The sequence below is a fragment of the Oncorhynchus kisutch genome, unplaced genomic scaffold (genome assembly GCF_002021735.2).
Source record: "Oncorhynchus kisutch isolate 150728-3 unplaced genomic scaffold, Okis_V2 Okis02a-Okis13b_hom, whole genome shotgun sequence".
NCBI lineage: Eukaryota > Metazoa > Chordata > Actinopteri > Salmoniformes > Salmonidae > Oncorhynchus > Oncorhynchus kisutch.
In genome coordinates this window covers 12,663,179-12,679,840 of record NW_022261979.1, presented here as the reverse complement: position 1 = coordinate 12,679,840, position 16,662 = coordinate 12,663,179, and the positions used below count along the sequence as shown (strand labels likewise).

The window sequence follows — 16,662 nt, the reverse complement described above, 5'->3', positions numbered from 1 at the left end:
CGACTGTGTGAACTTTACAACAACCACGTGATCGAAGGTCATGACCTTGACTGCAACATTTCTGCAGTTGCTACTTACCAACTGCAACTTGCAGACATCGCCTGCATTGTGGGAGGAGACTATTTGTCAACCAATCACGTGATTTTACTTGACCAATGAGAACAGGCCCAAAACAGAAAGCAGCCTTACACCGATACAAGTTACATTTTATTGTACCTTTATTTAACGATGCAAGTCAGTTAAGAACAAATTCTTATTTTCAATGACGGCCTAGGAACAGTGGGTTAACTGCCTGTTCAGGGGCAGAACGACAGATTTGTACCTTGTCAGCTCGGGGGATTTGAACTTGCAACCTTCCGGTTACTATCCCAACGCTCTACCCACTTGGCTACCCTGCCACCCCAAATGTGATATTTGAGTCTCTCTCTCCCCAGTTCACAGTACAAATGTAGGCTACACACATTTACAGTGATATGGATATAGACATTTACAGTGATATGGGCTTAGAGACTTTTTTAAATTACATTTAATTCATTTACATGTATTTGTACAAACAAACAACTTTTCTGAAAACTGTCACCACTGCCATGTAGGAAAGCCACATCAGTATCAGACTTAACGCTGAAACAGATTCCCAGAGTTCATTTCTCCACGATCGTCTGCAGACGCTTTGCTTCAGGCTTACCACTCAAACAAGCCCATTGTCAGTCCTGGGGGAGACGATAGAGCTCTGCTGGGTCTGGTGTTGACTCTGTCCTGGGGGAGACGATAGAGCTCTGTTGGGCCTGGTGTTGGCTCTGTCCTGGGGGAGACGTTAGAGCTCTGTTGGGCCTGGTGTTGGCTCTGTCCTGGGGGAGACGATAGAGCTCTGCTGGGCCTGGTGTTGGCTCTGTCCTGGGGGAGACGTTAGAGCTCTGTTGGGCCTGGTGTTGGCTCTGTCCTGGGGGAGACGATAGAACTCTGCTGGGCCTGGTGTTGGCTCTGTCCTGGGGGAGACGTTAGAGCTCTGTTGGGCCTGGTGTTGGCTCTGTCCTGGGGGAGACGATAGAGCTCTGTTGGGCCTGGTGTTGGCTCTGTCCTCTGCTGGGTCTGGTGTTGGCTCTGTCCTCTGCTGGGTCTGGTGTTGACTCTGTCCTGGGGGAGACGATAGAACTCTACTGGGTCTGGTGTTGGCTCTGTCCTGGGGGAGACGTTAGAACTCTGCTGGGTCTGGTGTTGGCTCTGTCCTGGGGGAGACGATAGAACTCTACTGGGTCTGGTGTTGGCTCTGTCCTGGGGGAGATGATAGAGCTCTGCTGGGCCTGGTGTTGGCTCTGTCCTGGGGGAGACGTTAGAGCTCTGTTGGGCCTGGTGTTGGCTCTGTCCTGGGGGAGACGTTAGAGCTCAGCTGGGCCTGGTGTTGGCTCTGTCCTGGGGGAGACGTTAGAGCTCAGCTGGGTCTGGTGTTGGCTCTGTCCTGGGGGAGACGATAGAACTCTGCTGGGCCTGGTGATAGATAGGGTGTTGACTCTGTCGGGAGTGTCTGCTGCCCTTTGACTTCAGACTGTGGGCAGAGGACGAGTCTGGAGGACAAGAGAGAGGAGGAGAGTAGACTTATTGTTGTGGTCGTTAAGCGCCGTCAGTCTACATCCTACAGGTGTTATTTTACAATGTGAGGGCAGACAGCGCTGACTGACTCTTCAATGTGAGGGCAGACAGCGCTGACTGACTCTTCAATGTGAGGGCAGACAGCGCTGACTGACTCTTCAATGTGAGGGCAGACAGCGCTGACTGACTCTTCAATGTGAGGGCAGACAGCGCTGACTGACTCTTCAATGTGAGGGCAGACAGCGCTGACTGACTCTTCAATGTGAGGGCAGACAGCGCTGACTGACTCTTCAATGTGAGGGCAGACAGCGCTGACTGACTCTTCAATGTGAGGGCAGACAGCGCTGACTGACTCTTCAATGTGAGGGCAGACAGCGCTGACTGACTCTTCAATGTGAGGGCAGACAGAGCTGACTGACTCTTCCCCTCCTACAGAAACCCTTCTGAACCAGGAGCAGAGCCCTGGCTAGCTTTCCATTGTGAATCACGAGATTTGTCTCAAAGCTCCACATACAGATGGTCCATGTTTCTATGTAGACAGAAGGTCCATGTTTCTATGTAGACAGAAGGTCCATGTTTCTATGGAGACAGAAGATCCATGTTTCTATGTAGACAGAAGGTCCATGTTTCTATGTAGACAGAAGGTCCATGTTTCTATGTAGACAGAAGGTCCATATGTAGACAGAAGTATAATATACAGACTGTAACATACTGTAGAGAGGACCAGACTGTAATATACTGTAGAGAGGACCAGACTGTAATATACTGTAGAGAGGACCAGACTGTAATATACTGTAGAGAGGACCAGACTGTAATATACTGTAGAGAGGACCAGACTGTAATATACTGTAGAGAGGACCAGACTGTAATATACTGTAGAGAGGACCAGACTGTAATATACTGTAGAGAGGACCAGACTGTAATATACTGTAGAGAGGACCAGACTGTAATATACTGTAGAGAGGACCAGACTGTAATATACTGTAGAGGACCAGACTGTAATATACTGTAGAGAGGACCAGACTGTACTATACTGTAGAGAGGACCAGACTGTAGAGAGGACCAGACTGTAGAGAGGACCAGACTGTACTATACTGTAGAGAGGACCAGACTGTAATATATTGTAGAGAGGACCAGACTGTAATATACTGTAGAGAGGACCAGACTGTAATATACTGTAGAGAGGACCAGACTGTAATATACTGTAGAGAGGACCAGACTGTACTATACTGTAGAGAGGACCAGACTGTAGAGAGGACCAGACTGTACTATACTGTAGAGAGGACCAGACTGTAATATACTGTAAAGAGGACCAGACTGTACTATACTGTAGAGAGGACCAGACTGTAATATACTGTAGAGAGGACCAGACTGTAATATACTGTAGAGAGGACCAGACTGTAATATACTGTAGAGAGGACCAGACTGTAATATACTGTAGAGAGGACCAGACTGTAATATACTGTAGAGAGGACCAGACTGTAGAGAGGACCAGACTGTACTATACTGTAGAGAGGACCAGACTGTAATATACTGTAGAGAGGACCAGACTGTAATATACTGTAGAGAGGACCAGACTGTAATATACTGTAGAGAGGACCAGACTGTAATATACTGTAGAGAGGACCAGACTGTACTATACTGTAGAGAGGACCAGACTGTAATATACTGTAGAGAGGACCAGACTGTACTATACTGTAGAGGACCAGACTGTAATATACTGTAGAGAGGACCAGACTGTACTATACTGTAGAGAGGACCAGACTGTAGAGAGGACCAGACTGTACTATACTGTAGAGAGGACCAGACTGTAATATACTGTAGAGAGGACCAGACTGTAGAGAGGACCAGACTGTAGAGAGGACCAGACTGTAGAGAGGACCAGACTGTAGAGAGGACCAGACTGTAGAGAGGACCAGACTGTAGAGAGGACCAGACTGTAGAGAGGACCAGACTGTAGAGAGGACCAGACTGTAGAGAGGACCAGACTGTAGAGAGGACCAGACTGTAATATACTGTAGAGAGGACCAGACTGTAATATACTGTAGAGAGGACCAGACTGTAATATACTGTAGAGAGGACCAGACTGTAATATACTGTAGAGGACCAGACTGTAATATACTGTAGAGAGGACCAGACTGTAATATACTGTAGAGAGGACCAGACTGTACTATACTGTAGAGAGGACCAGACTGTAATATACTGTAGAGAGGACCAGACTGTAATATACTGTAGAGGACCAGACTGTAATATACTGTAGAGAGGACCAGACTGTAATATACTGTAGAGAGGACCAGACTGTAATATACTGTAGAGAGGACCAGACTGTAATATACTGTAGAGAGGACCAGACTGTAATATACTGTAGAGAGGACCAGACTGTAATATACTGTAGAGAGGACCAGACTGTAATATACTGTAGAGAGGACCAGACTGTACTATACTGTAGAGAGGACCAGACTGTAGAGAGGACCAGACTGTACTATACTGTAGAGAGGACCAGACTGTAATATACTGTAAAGAGGACCAGACTGTACTATACTGTAGAGAGGACCAGACTGTAATATACTGTAGAGAGGACCAGACTGTAATATACTGTAAAGAGGACCAGACTGTAATATACTGTAGAGAGGCCCAGACTGTAATATACTGTAGAGAGGACCAGCCTGTAATATACTGTAGAGAGGACCAGACCTACCTGTCCCAGTGGAGGAGGTGACTTCCTGTCTCCTCAGCAGCACCTCCTCTCTCTCCAGGGCGACCATGTATTTAGAATAGGACCAAGACAACTGTTATAGAGACATGTAGTTAGAATATGACCAAGACAACTGTTATAGAGACATGTAGTTTGAATAGGACCAAGACAACTGTTGTAGAAGAGACATGTAGTTAGAGAATAGGACCATGACAACTGTTATAGTGACATGTAGTTAGATTAGGACCAAGACAACTGTTATAGAGACATGTAGTTAGAGAATATGACCAAGACAACTGTTATAGAGACATGTAGTTAGAATAGGACCAAGACAACTGTTATAGAAGAGACATGTAGTTAGATTAGGACGAAGACAACTGTTATAGAGACATGTAGTTAGAATAGGACCAAGACAACTGTTATAGTGACATGTAGTTAGATTAGGACCAAGACAACTGTTATAGAGACATGTAGTTAGATTAGGACCAAGACAACTGTTATAGAGACATGTAGTTAGAGAGTAGGACCAAGACAACTGTTAGAATAGGACCAAGACAACTGTTATAGAAGAGACATGTAGTTAGAGAGTAGGACCAAGACAACTGTTAGATTAGGACCAAGACAACTGTTATAGAGACATGTAGTTAGATTAGGATGAAGACAACTGTTATAGAGACATGTAGTTAGAATAGGGCCAAGACAACTGTTATAGTTAGAGAATAGGACCAAGACAACTGTTAGATTAGGACCAAGACAACTGTTATAGAAGAGACATGTAGTTAGAGAGTAGGACCAAGACAACTGCTATAGAAGAGACATGTAGTTAGAGAGTAGGACCAAGACAACTGTTATAGAAGAGATGTGTAGTTAGAGAATAGGACCAAGACAACTGTTATAGAGACATGTAGTTAGAATAGGATCAAGACAACTGTTGTAGAAGAGACATGTAGTTAGAGAATAGGACCAAGACAACTGTTATAGAGACATGTAGTTAGAATAGGACCAAGACAACTGTTGTAGAAGAGACATGTAGTTAGAGAATAGGACCAAGACAACTGTTATAGAGACATGTAGTTAGAGAGTAGGACCAAGAAAACTGTTATAGAGACATGTAGTTAGATTAGGACCAAGACAACTGTTATAGAGACATGTAGTTAGAGAATAGGACCAAGACAACTGTTGTAGAAGAGACATGTAGTTAGAGAATAGGACCAAGACAACTGTTATAGAGACATGTAGTTAGAGAGTAGGACCAAGACAACTGTTATAGAGACATGTAGTTAGATTAGGACCAAGACAACTGTTATAGAGACATGTAGTTAGAGAATAGGACCAAGACAACTGTTAGATTAGGACCAAGACAACTGTTATAGAGACATGTAGTTAGAGAGTAGGACCAAGACAACTGTTAGAATAGGACCAAGACAACTGTTATAGAAGAGACATGTAGTTAGAGAGTAGGACCAAGACAACTGTTAGATTAGGACCAAGACAACTGTTATAGAGACATGTAGTTAGATTAGGACCAAGACAACTGTTATAGAGACATGTAGTTAGAGAATAGGACCAAGACAACTGTTATAGAGACATGTAGTTAGAATAGGACCAAGACAACTGTTATAGAGACATGTAGTTAGAGAATAGGACCAAGACAACTGTTGTAGAAGAGACATGTAGTTAGAGAATAGGACCAAGACAACTGTTATAGAGACATGTAGTTAGAGAGTAGGACCAAGAAAACTGTTATAGAGACATGTAGTTAGAGAGTAGGACCAAGAAAACTGTTATAGAGACATGTAGTTAGATTAGGACCAAGACAACTGTTATAGAGACATGTAGTTAGAGAATAGGACCAAGACAACTGTTGTAGAAGAGACATGTAGTTAGAGAATAGGACCAAGACAACTGTTATAGAGACATGTAGTTAGAGAGTAGGACCAAGACAACTGTTATAGAGACATGTAGTTAGAGAATAGGACCAAGACAACTGTTAGATTAGGACCAAGACAACTGTTATAGAGACATGTAGTTAGAGAGTAGGACCAAGACAACTGTTAGAATAGGACCAAGACAACTGTTATAGAAGAGACATGTAGTTAGATTAGGACGAAGACAACTGTTATAGAGACATGTAGTTAGAATAGGGCCAAGACAACTGTTATAGTTAGAGAATAGGACCAAGACAACTGCTATAGAAGAGACATGTAGTTAGAGAGTAGGACCAAGACAACTGTTATAGAAGAGATGTGTAGTTAGAGAATAGGACCAAGACAACTGTTATAGAGACATGTAGTTAGAGAATAGGACCAAGAGGTGTTTACCTGTTGACTAGGGTAAAGCAGCTCTCTGCTCTCCTGTAGTCCTTTGTGTTTCTCCTCATGCTCCTCTGGAAACCTCTCCACTTCCTCCTGGGCTCTCCTCTCCACTTCCTTTTCCTCCTCGCTCCTCCTGCGACGCTGCAGTTTAGCACTCTGTTTGTTCACGCTGTTCTGCAACAGCGGCAACACCTCCTCCTCCTGCACACCGCTGCTGAACGACAGGAACTCTGGCCACAGCTTCAGTAGCTCACTGAACACACACATCTACTACACAGAGAGCGAGAGAGACAGAGAGAGACAGAAACAGAGAGAGAGAGAGAGACAGAGAGAAAGACAGAAACAGAGAGAGACAAATAAGGTGAATACACAGGATAGTCAGGTATACACTGAGTGAACAAAACATTAGGAACACCTGCCTAATATTTGCGTACAGTTGGTGCACGGACTCTACAAGGTGTCGAAAGCGTTCCACAGGGATGCTGGCCCAATGCTGGCCCAATGCTTCAAACCGTGTCTGACCCAATGCTGGCCCAATGCTTCAAACGGTGTCTGGCCCAATGCTGGCCCAATGCTTCAAACGGTGTCTGGCCCAATGCTGGCCCAATGCTTCAAACGGTGTCTGGCCCAATGCTGGCCCAATGCTTCAAACTGTGTCTGACCCAATGCTGGCCCAATGCTTCAAACGGTGTCTGGCCCAATGCTGGCCCGATGCTTCATACCGTGTCTGAGCCAATGCTGGCCCAATGCTTCATACCGTGTCAAGTTGGCTGGATTTCGTTTGAGTGGTGGACCATTCTTGATACACACAGGAAGTTCTTGATACACTCAAACCGGTGCGCCTGACACCTACTACCAAACCCATTTCAAACCGGTGCGCCTGACACCTACTACCAAACCCATTTCAAACCGGTGCTCCTGACACCTACTACCAAACCCATTTCAAACCGGTGCTCCTGACACCTACTACCAAACCCATTTCAAACCGGTGCGCCTGACACCTACTACCAAACCCATTTCAAACCGGTGCTCCTGACACCTACTACCAAACCCATTTCAAACCGGTGCTCCTGACACCTACTACCAAACCCATTTCAAACCGGTGCTCCTGACACCTACTACCAAACCCCGTTCAAACCGGTGTGCCTGTGAGTGAGTGAGTGAGTGAGTGAGTGAGTGAGTGAGTGAAGTGAAGTAAGTGAAGTGAAGTGAAGTGAAGTGAAGTGAAGTGAAGTGAAGTGAAGTAAGTGAAGTAAGTGAAGTAAGTGAAGTGAAGTGAAGTGAAGTGAAGTGAAGTGAAGTAAGTGAAGTAAGTGAAGTGAAGTGAATTGAAGTGAAGTGAAGTAAGTGAAGTGAAGTGAAGTGAAGTAAGTGAAGTGAAGTGAAGTAAGTGAAGTGAAGTGAAGTGAAGTAAGTGAAGTGAAGTAAGTGAAGTGAAGTGAAGTAAGTGAAGTAAGTGAAGTGAAGTAACTGAAGTAAGTGAAGTAAGTGAAGTAAGTGAAGTGAAGTAAGTGAAGTGAAGTGAAGTAAGTAAGTGAAGTGAAGTGAAGTAAGTGAAGTAAGTGAAGTAAGTGAAGTAAGTGAAGTAAGTGAAGTGAGTGAAGTGAAGTGAAGTAAGTGAAGTGAAGTAAGTGAAGTGAAGTAAGTGAAGTGAAGTAAGTGAAGTGAAGTGAAGTAAGTGAAGTGAAGTGAAGTAAGTGAAGTGAAGTAAGTGGAGTGAAGTAAGTGAAGTGAAGTGAAGTAAGTGAAGTGAAGTAAGTGAAGTGAAGTGAAGTAAGTGAAGTGAAGTGAAGTAAGTGAAGTGAAGTAAGTGAAGTAAGTGAAGTAAGTGAAGTAAGTGAAGTGAAGTAAGTGAAGTGAAGTGAAGTGAAGTGAAGTGAAGTGAAGTAAGTAAGTGAAGTGAATTAAGTGAAGTGAAGTGAAGTGAAGTGAAGTGGAGTGGAGTGAGTGAGTGAGTGAGTGAGTGAGTGAGTGAGTCAGGCAGTCAGTCAGTCAGTCAGTCTGTCTGTCTGTCTGTGTACCTGAGCCTCTCTGAAGACGTATGGTCCCATCTCCCCCCTCCTCTCCAGGATGTGTGTTGCCTGCTCTGGGGGGATGTCTATCTGCAGGGCTGGGGGACGGAGGACTGGATGAAACAGCTGATGATGGTGGACACCTTGTCCTGGACTACAGCCTCCACACAGTGGGAATGACACAGATCCTAATGGGAGAGGGGGGAGGGGGAGGGAGGGATGGATGGGGAGGGAGGGAGGATGGCATGGGGGAGGGAGGGATGGCATGGGGGGGAGGGAGGGATGGATGGGGGAGGAAGGGATGGCATGGCATGGGGGGAGAGGGAGGGATGGCACGGGGGGAGGATGGCATGGGGGTAGAGGGAGGGATGGCATGGGGGGAGGATGGCATGGGGGTAGAGGGAGGGATGGCATGGGGGGGGATGGCATGGGAGGGGTGGCATGGGAGGGATGGTATGGGGGGAGAGGGAGGGAGGGATGGTATGGGGGGGAGAGGGAGGGAGGGATGGTATGGGAGGGAGGGAGAGGGAGGAAGGGATGGTATGGGAGGGAGGGAGAGGGAGGTATGGGAGGGAGGGAGAGGGAGGAAGGGATGGTATGGGAGGGAGAGGGAGAGGAAGGGATGGTATGGGGGGGAGAGGGAGGGATGGTATGGGGGGGAGAGGGAGGGATGGTATGGGGGGGAGAGGGAGGGATGGTATGGGGGGGGAGAGGGAGGGATGGTATGGGGGGGGGGGGGGGGGAGGGAGAGGGAGGGAGGGATGGTATGGGGGGAGAGGGAGAGGGAGAGATGGCATGGGGAGGAGGGGGAGGGATGGCATGGCATGGGAGGGTGGCATGGGAGGGAGGGATGGTATGGGAGGGAGAGGGAGGGAGGGATGGTATGGGGGGACAGATCTATTATTCATTCAAGAAGATTACCAAGGCCCAGTGTAGACCCCAGAGATAACAGCACCAGATTACCAAGGCCCAGTGTAGACCCCAGAGATGACAGCACCAGATTACCAAGGCCCAGTGTAGACCTCAGAGATAACAGCACCAGATTACCAAGGCCCAGTGTAGACCTCAGAGATAACAACACCAGATTACCAAGGCCCAGTGTAGACCCCAGAGATAACAATACCAGATTACCAAGGCCCAGTGTAGACCTCAGAGATAACAATACCAGATTACCAAGGCCCAGTGTAGACCTCAGAGATAACAGCACCAGATTACCAAGGCCCAGTGTAGACCTCAGAGATAACAGCACCAGATTACCAAGGCCCAGTGTAGACCTCAGAGATAACAGCACCAGATTACCAAGGCCCAGTGTAGACCTCAGAGATAACAATACCAGATTACCAAGGCCCAGTGTAGACCTCAGAGATAACAATACCAGATTACCAAGGCCCAGTGTAGATTACCTAGGCCCAGTAATAGAGATAAAACTCCCAGTCCAGTTTTCATGGATAAGGACAAAAACACAATTCTTGCCTTTTCCTTTTATGACAAAATAGTCACACATGTAGGAATATAGCAACAGAAGTTAGGTATGTATATGTGTAAAAAGGTTTGTTTCAGTCTTACCTTATACCTCTGGACCTACAGCCAGAACAGAAGGATTGGTTCAGTCTTACCTTATACCTCTGGACCTACAGCCAGAACAGAAGGTTTGGTTCAGTCTTACCTCTGGACCTCCAGCCAGAACAGAAGGTTTGGTTCAGTCTTACCTCTGGACCTACAGCTAGAACAGAAGGTTTGGTTCAGTCTTACCTCTGGACCTACAGCCAGAACAGAAGGATTGGTTCAGTCTTACCTTATACCTCTGGACCTCCAGCCAGAACATAAGGTTTGGTTCAGTCTTACCTTATACCTCTGGACCTACAGCCAGAACATAAGGTTTGGTTCAGTCTTACCTTATACCTCTGGACCTCCAGCCAGAACAGAAGGTTTGGTTCAGTTTTACCTCTGGACCTCCAGCCAGAACAGAAGGTTTGGTTCAGTCTTACCTCTGGACCTCCAGCCAGAACAGAAGGTTTGGTTCAGTCTTACCTTATACCTCTGGACCTACAGCCAGAACAGAAGGTTTGGTTCAGTCTTACCTCTGGACCTCCAGCCAGAACAGAAGGTTTGGTTCAGTCTTACCTCTGGACCTACAGCCAGAACAGAAGGTTTGGTTCAGTCTTACCTTATACCTCTGGACCTCCAGCCAGAACAGAAGGTTTGGTTCAGTCTTACCTCTGGACCTACAGCCAGAACAGAAGGTTTGGTTCAGTCTTACCTCTGGACCTACAGCCAGAACAGAAGGTTTGGTTCAGTCTTACCTCTGGACCTCCAGCCAGAACAGAAGGTTTGGTTCAGTCTTACCTCTGGACCTACAGCCAGAACAGAAGGTTTGGTTCAGTCTTACCTTATACCTCTGGACCTCCAGCCAGAACAGAAGGTTTGGTTCAGTCTTACCTTATACCTCTGGACCTCCAGCCAGAACAGAAGGTTTGGTTCAGTCTTACCTCTGGACCTACAGCCAGAACAGAAGGTTTGGTTCAGTCTTACCTCTGGACCTACAGCCAGAACAGAAGTTCTGTTCAGTCTTACCTTATACCTCTGGACCTCCAGCCAGAACAGGATGTCATTCTCCAGGAAGTCTCCCTTCAGAGAGACGAAGCGCCGGAACTGATGACACGTGACGGGGTTGAGCAGGGCCCTCCGGAGAGCCAGGATCTCCCCTGCAGAGGTCATCCACGTCCCCTTGACCTGCTGCAGGAGAGGAGCGGTTAAACACGCAGGAACATACAGCCGGGAGGCTTTAAGAGAGGAACAACCCAGAGAGGAACAACATTGGTCAGAGAAGTCTACAGACGTGATGTTCTAGATCCATGGATGGGCAACATTTTAGAAAACTAGAATAAATTCTAATGGACCTATATATTTTTCTGACACGCCAAAATAGATTTTGACAAACAAAATTGCTTCCCAAATACAATCTGTACGATAATCTCGATGTGGACCTCGAGACAAAAAAAGAAGTTTTCCCAGCGTTGCTCTATGACGTTAAAAAGATTGACAGAGGACCAGAGATCACCTTCCACACCTCTCTCTTGTTCCTGTGTCGCTGGTAGACCTGGTCGGACACCCCGTCTTCACCCCGAGGCTGAAAGAGCAGCAGTCAGAAACACAGTACGGCTGGACAGAGACTTCAGCAAGACACCTCTGGTCCTCTGTAGTATCTACACCTCGGTCTCTGTCTCTGTCTCTCCGTCTCTGTCTCTCTCCGTCCTCTCTCTCTCCGTCCTCTCTCTCTCTGTCCTCTCTCTCTCTGTCCTCTCTCTCTCTCTGTCCTCTCTCTCTCTGTCCTCTCTCTCTCTGTCCTCTCTCTCTCTGTCCTCTCTCTCTCTGTCCTCTCTCTCTCTGTCCTCTCTCTCTCTGTCCTCTCTCTCTCTCTCTGTCCTCTCTCTCTCTCTCTGTCCTCTCTCTCTCTCTCTGTCCTCTCTCTCTCTCTCTGTCTCTCTCTCTCTGTCTCTCTCTCTCTGTCTCTCTCTCTCTCTCTCTCTCCTGTCTCTCTCTCTGTCTCTCTCTCTCTGTCCTCTCTCTCTCTGTCCTCTCTCTCTCTGTCCTCTCTCTCTCTGTCCTCTCTCTCTCTGTCCTCTCTCTCTCTGTCCTCTCCTGTCTCTTTCCTGTCTCTCTCTCTCTCTCTCTCTCTCGATGAGGTAATGTACAGAGGTGTCACATGGCAGAGCTGATGCCTCCACAGTACCTAGCCTGGCTTAGGGCCGTAGCTATACTGTACACATAGCATTCAACAGTTAGAAGGCCATATAACATATAGATATGTATCTTGATATCTGGAAGCCAGATCCCCTTTAATCAGGGACTGATTTAGACCAGGAAGCCAGTTCCCCTCTAATCAGGGACTGATTTAGACCAGGAAGCCAGTTCCCCTTTAATCAGGGACTGATTTAGACCAGGAAGCCAAGTTTCCCTTTAATCAGGGACTGATTTAGACCTAGAAGCCAGTTCCCCTCTAATCAGGGACTAATTTAGACCAGGAAGCCAGTTCCCCTCTAATCAGGGACTGATTTAGACCAGGAAGCCAGTTCCCCTTTAATCAGGGACTGATTTAGACCAGGAAGCCAGTTTCCCTTTAATCAGGGACTGATTTAGACCAGGAAGCCAGTTCCCCTCTAATCAGGGACTGATTTAGACCAGGAAGCCAGTTCCCCTCTAATCAGGGACTGATTTAGACCAGGAAGCCAGTTCCCCTCTAATCAGGGACGGATTTAGACCAGGAAGCCAGTTCCCCTCTAATCAGGGACTGATTTAGACCAGGAAGCCAGTTCCCCTCTAATCAGGGACTGATTTAGACCTAGAAGCCAGTCCCCCTCTAATCAGGGACTAATTTAGACCAGGAAGCCAGTTCCCCTCTAATCAGGGACTAATTTAGACCAGGAAGCCAGTTCCCCTCTAATCAGGGACTGATTTAGACCAGGAAGCCAGTTGATTGGTCAGTAGTCCGGACCTCGTAGGGTCAGGTTGTAACCCCCCTGATACAAGCAGACGGAGAGCGGGCTAGATGAGACCCTGGACTCCTACCCTGACTCTCTGCTGCTGTCTCTCATTGAACTCCGGTGTCGTCAGGAAGACAGGCAGCCATCTTGTTTCTATGTGGTTCCTGGTGATGCTCTGAATGTCCACCAGGACAGGAGCACACAGACGGTCATGGAGCAGTCTCCCCCAGCCACCAGCCAGACGCATCACCTAGAGGAGAAACACACACACACACCACAGACGGTCATGAAGCAGTCTCAACCAGCCAGACGCATCACCAAGAGGAGAAACACACACACACACACACACACACACACACACACACACATCACTAACACACACAAACCCCTAACACACACACAGACACAGACGGTCATGAAGAGAAGGACACGGACACACAGACAGACACGCACAAAAACACACAGGCGCACACACACACACACACACACAGACAGACAGACACAAAAGCATACACACCATCACAGAAGAGACTGTGACATTACCTCCTCCTGTTGTTGTCTGGTGGCAGGACTGTCAGGCCCAAAGAAGTATTTCCTATTGAGGTATTTGTCCTTAATGAGTCTGGACTTGTCCTCTCTCTGGGCCTTGTCTTTATGGGGGATTCTCCTGTAATTCTCTATGTCCTGCCAGCATGCCAGGTGTATACTGTAGACACACACACACGTCAGAACTACACACATCAATGACAACTGAGCTATAGATCATTAGTATCATTGAGGTGGAGATCATTAGGATCATTGAGGTAGAGATCATTGGGATCATTGAGGTAGAGATCATTGGGATCATTGAGGTAGAGATCATTGGGATCATTGAGGTAGAGATCATTAGGATCATTGAGCTATAGATCATCAGGATCATTGAGGAAGAGATCATTGAGGTAGAGATCATTGGGATCATTGAGGTAGAGATCATTAGGATCATTGAGGAAGAGATCATTGAGGTAGAGATCATTGAAGTATAGATCATTGAAGTATAGATCATTGAAGTATAGATCATTGGGATTATTGAGGTATAAATCATTGAGGTAGAGATCATTGAGATAGAGATATTAGGATCATTGAGGTAGAGATCATTGAAGTAGAGATCATTAGGATCATTGAGGTATAGGTCATTAGGATCATTGAGGTATAGATCATTGAGGTAAAGCTCATTAGGATCATTGAGGTAGAGATCAGTGAGGTAGAGATCATTGAGGTAGAGATCATTGAGGTAGAGATCATTGAGGCATAGATCATTGAGGCATAGATCATTAGGATCCTTAAGGTATAGATCATTGAGGTAGAGATCATTAGGATCATTGAGGTAGAGATCATTAGGATCATTGAGGTAGAGATCATTGAGGTATACACCATTGAGGTATAAAGCTCATTGGGATCATTGAGGTAGAGATCATTGAGGTATAGATCATTGAGGTTAAGATCATTGAGGTTAAGATCATTGAGGTAGAGATATTAGGATCATTGAGGTAGAGATCATTGAGGTAGAGATATTAGGATCCTTAAGGTATAGATCATTGAGGTATAAAGCTCATTGGGATCATTGATGTAGAGATCATTAGGATCATTGAGGTATAGATCATTGAGGTAGAGATCATTGAGGTAGAGATCATTGAGGTAGGGATCAGTGAGGTATAGATAATTGAGGTAGAGATCATTGAGGTATAGATCATTAGGATCATTTAGTTTTTTACTGACATGACCAGGAATAATGATTTGGTCCCTATAGATAAACACAACACTTGTTTGATAGAAGGTGTGTTTATGACAGAAAGGTCACATCTAACAAGCAGCATGGTTTTGTGGTCACCTGGCCATGTCATGTAAAATAAGCCTGCTTATAAGCCTAGCTGTATCTACAGCTAGAGTTTCACCTGGCGGTGTTGTCCTGTAGGGAGGATGTGAAGTGTATAGAACTAGAGTTTCACCTGGCGGTGTTGTCCTGTAGGGAGGATGTGGAGTGTATAGAACTAGTTTCACCTGGCGGTGTTGTGCTGTAGGAAGAATGTGAAGTGTATAGAACTAGTTTCACCTGGCGGTGTTGTCCTGTAGGGAGGATGTGGAGTGTATAGAACTAGTTTCACCTGGCGGTGTTGTGCTGTAGGAAGAATGTGAAGTGTATAGAACTAGTTTCACCTGGCGGTGTTGTACTGTAGGAGGGATGTGAAGTGTATAGAACTAGTTTCACCTGGCGGTGTTGTCCTGTAGGAAGGATGTGAAGTGTATAGAACTAGTTTCACCTGGCGGTGTTGTCCTGTAGGAAGGATGTGAAGTGTATAGAACTAGTTTCACCTGGCGGTGTTGTCCTGTAGGAAGGATGTGAAGTGTATAGAACTAGAGTTTCACCTGGCGGTGTTGTGCTGTAGGAAGGATGTGAAGTGTATAGAACTAGTTTCACCTGGCAGTGTTGTCCTGTAGGAAGGATGAGGAGTGTATAGAACTAGTTTCACCTGGCGGTGTTGTACTGTAGGAGGGATGTGAAGTGTATAGAACTAGTTTCACCTGGCGGTGTTGTCTTGTAGGAAGGATGTGAAGTGTTGTAGCTCCGTGCGGTGTCCTAGCAGAGAGCCCAACCTGTACCCTCTGTACCTCTCTGGGACGGCAGACCACATAGATGGAGACCTGGCGACCTCTAGTGGTGGAGGAGGGGGCCTGCAGGCCTGGGCCACAGCATGCTGAGAGAGAGAATCTCAATTGGACTAAACCCTCCTCACTTCCTTCTGAAGGTTTTGAGAAGGAGGTGAGGAGATAGGATGCCAGGAATCAAGGAAATACAATTGAAATTCCCCCAAATTCTTACTAGAGATCTAGGCCCATATTTGAAAAGCTTCTTGGAGTAGAAGTGCTTCATCTATTATCAGTTTTGTCTTTCAGATCAACACTTCAGGGGGGACTTGATCCTAGATCAGCACTTCAGGGGGGACTTGATCCTAGATCAACACATCTGGGGGACAGGGGGGACTTGATCCTAGATCAGCACTTCAGGGGGGACTTGATCCTAGATCAGCCCTTCAGGGGGGACTTGATCCTAGATCAGCACTTCAGGGGGACGGGGGGATTTGATCCTAGATCAACACTTCAGGGGGACAGGGGGGACTTGATCCTAGATCAGCACTTCAGGGGGGACTTGATCCTAGATCAGCACTTCAGGGGGGACTTGATCCTAGATCAGCACTTCAGGGGGGACTTGATCCTAGATCAGCACTTCAGAGGGACAGGGGGGACTTGATCCTAGATCAGCACTTCAGGGGGGACTTGATCCTAGATCAGCACTTCAGGGGGGACTTGATCCTAGATCAGCACTTCAGGGGGGACTTGATCCTTGATCAGCACTTCAGAGGGACAGGGGGGACTTGATCCTAGATCAACACTTCAGGGGGGACTTGATCCTAGATCAGCACTTCAGGGGGGACTTGATCCTAGATCAGCACTTCAGGGGGGACTTGATCCTAGATCAGCACTTCAGGGGGGACTTGATCCTAGATCAGCACTTCAGGGGGGACTTGATCCTT

The 16,662-nt window shown here is 46.7% G+C and overlaps 1 protein-coding gene across 1 annotated transcript in view; it reads right to left on the bottom strand.

The window, feature by feature from the left end:
- Positions 1-509: 509 nt before the first annotated feature.
- LOC116359262 (regulator of G-protein signaling 22-like) overlaps positions 510-16,662 on the bottom strand; it is a 36,758-nt gene continuing 20,605 nt past the window's right edge. Inside the window, 10 exon segments of the mRNA XM_031811829.1 lie at positions 510-1,562; positions 4,286-4,376; positions 6,604-6,864; positions 8,619-8,716; positions 8,719-8,797; positions 11,184-11,345; positions 11,671-11,739; positions 13,179-13,343; positions 13,637-13,799; positions 15,653-15,825. Of these exon segments, the coding sequence (XP_031667689.1) occupies positions 1,423-1,562; positions 4,286-4,376; positions 6,604-6,864; positions 8,619-8,716; positions 8,719-8,797; positions 11,184-11,345; positions 11,671-11,739; positions 13,179-13,343; positions 13,637-13,799; positions 15,653-15,825 (1,401 nt within the window). The 3' untranslated portion in view covers positions 510-1,422.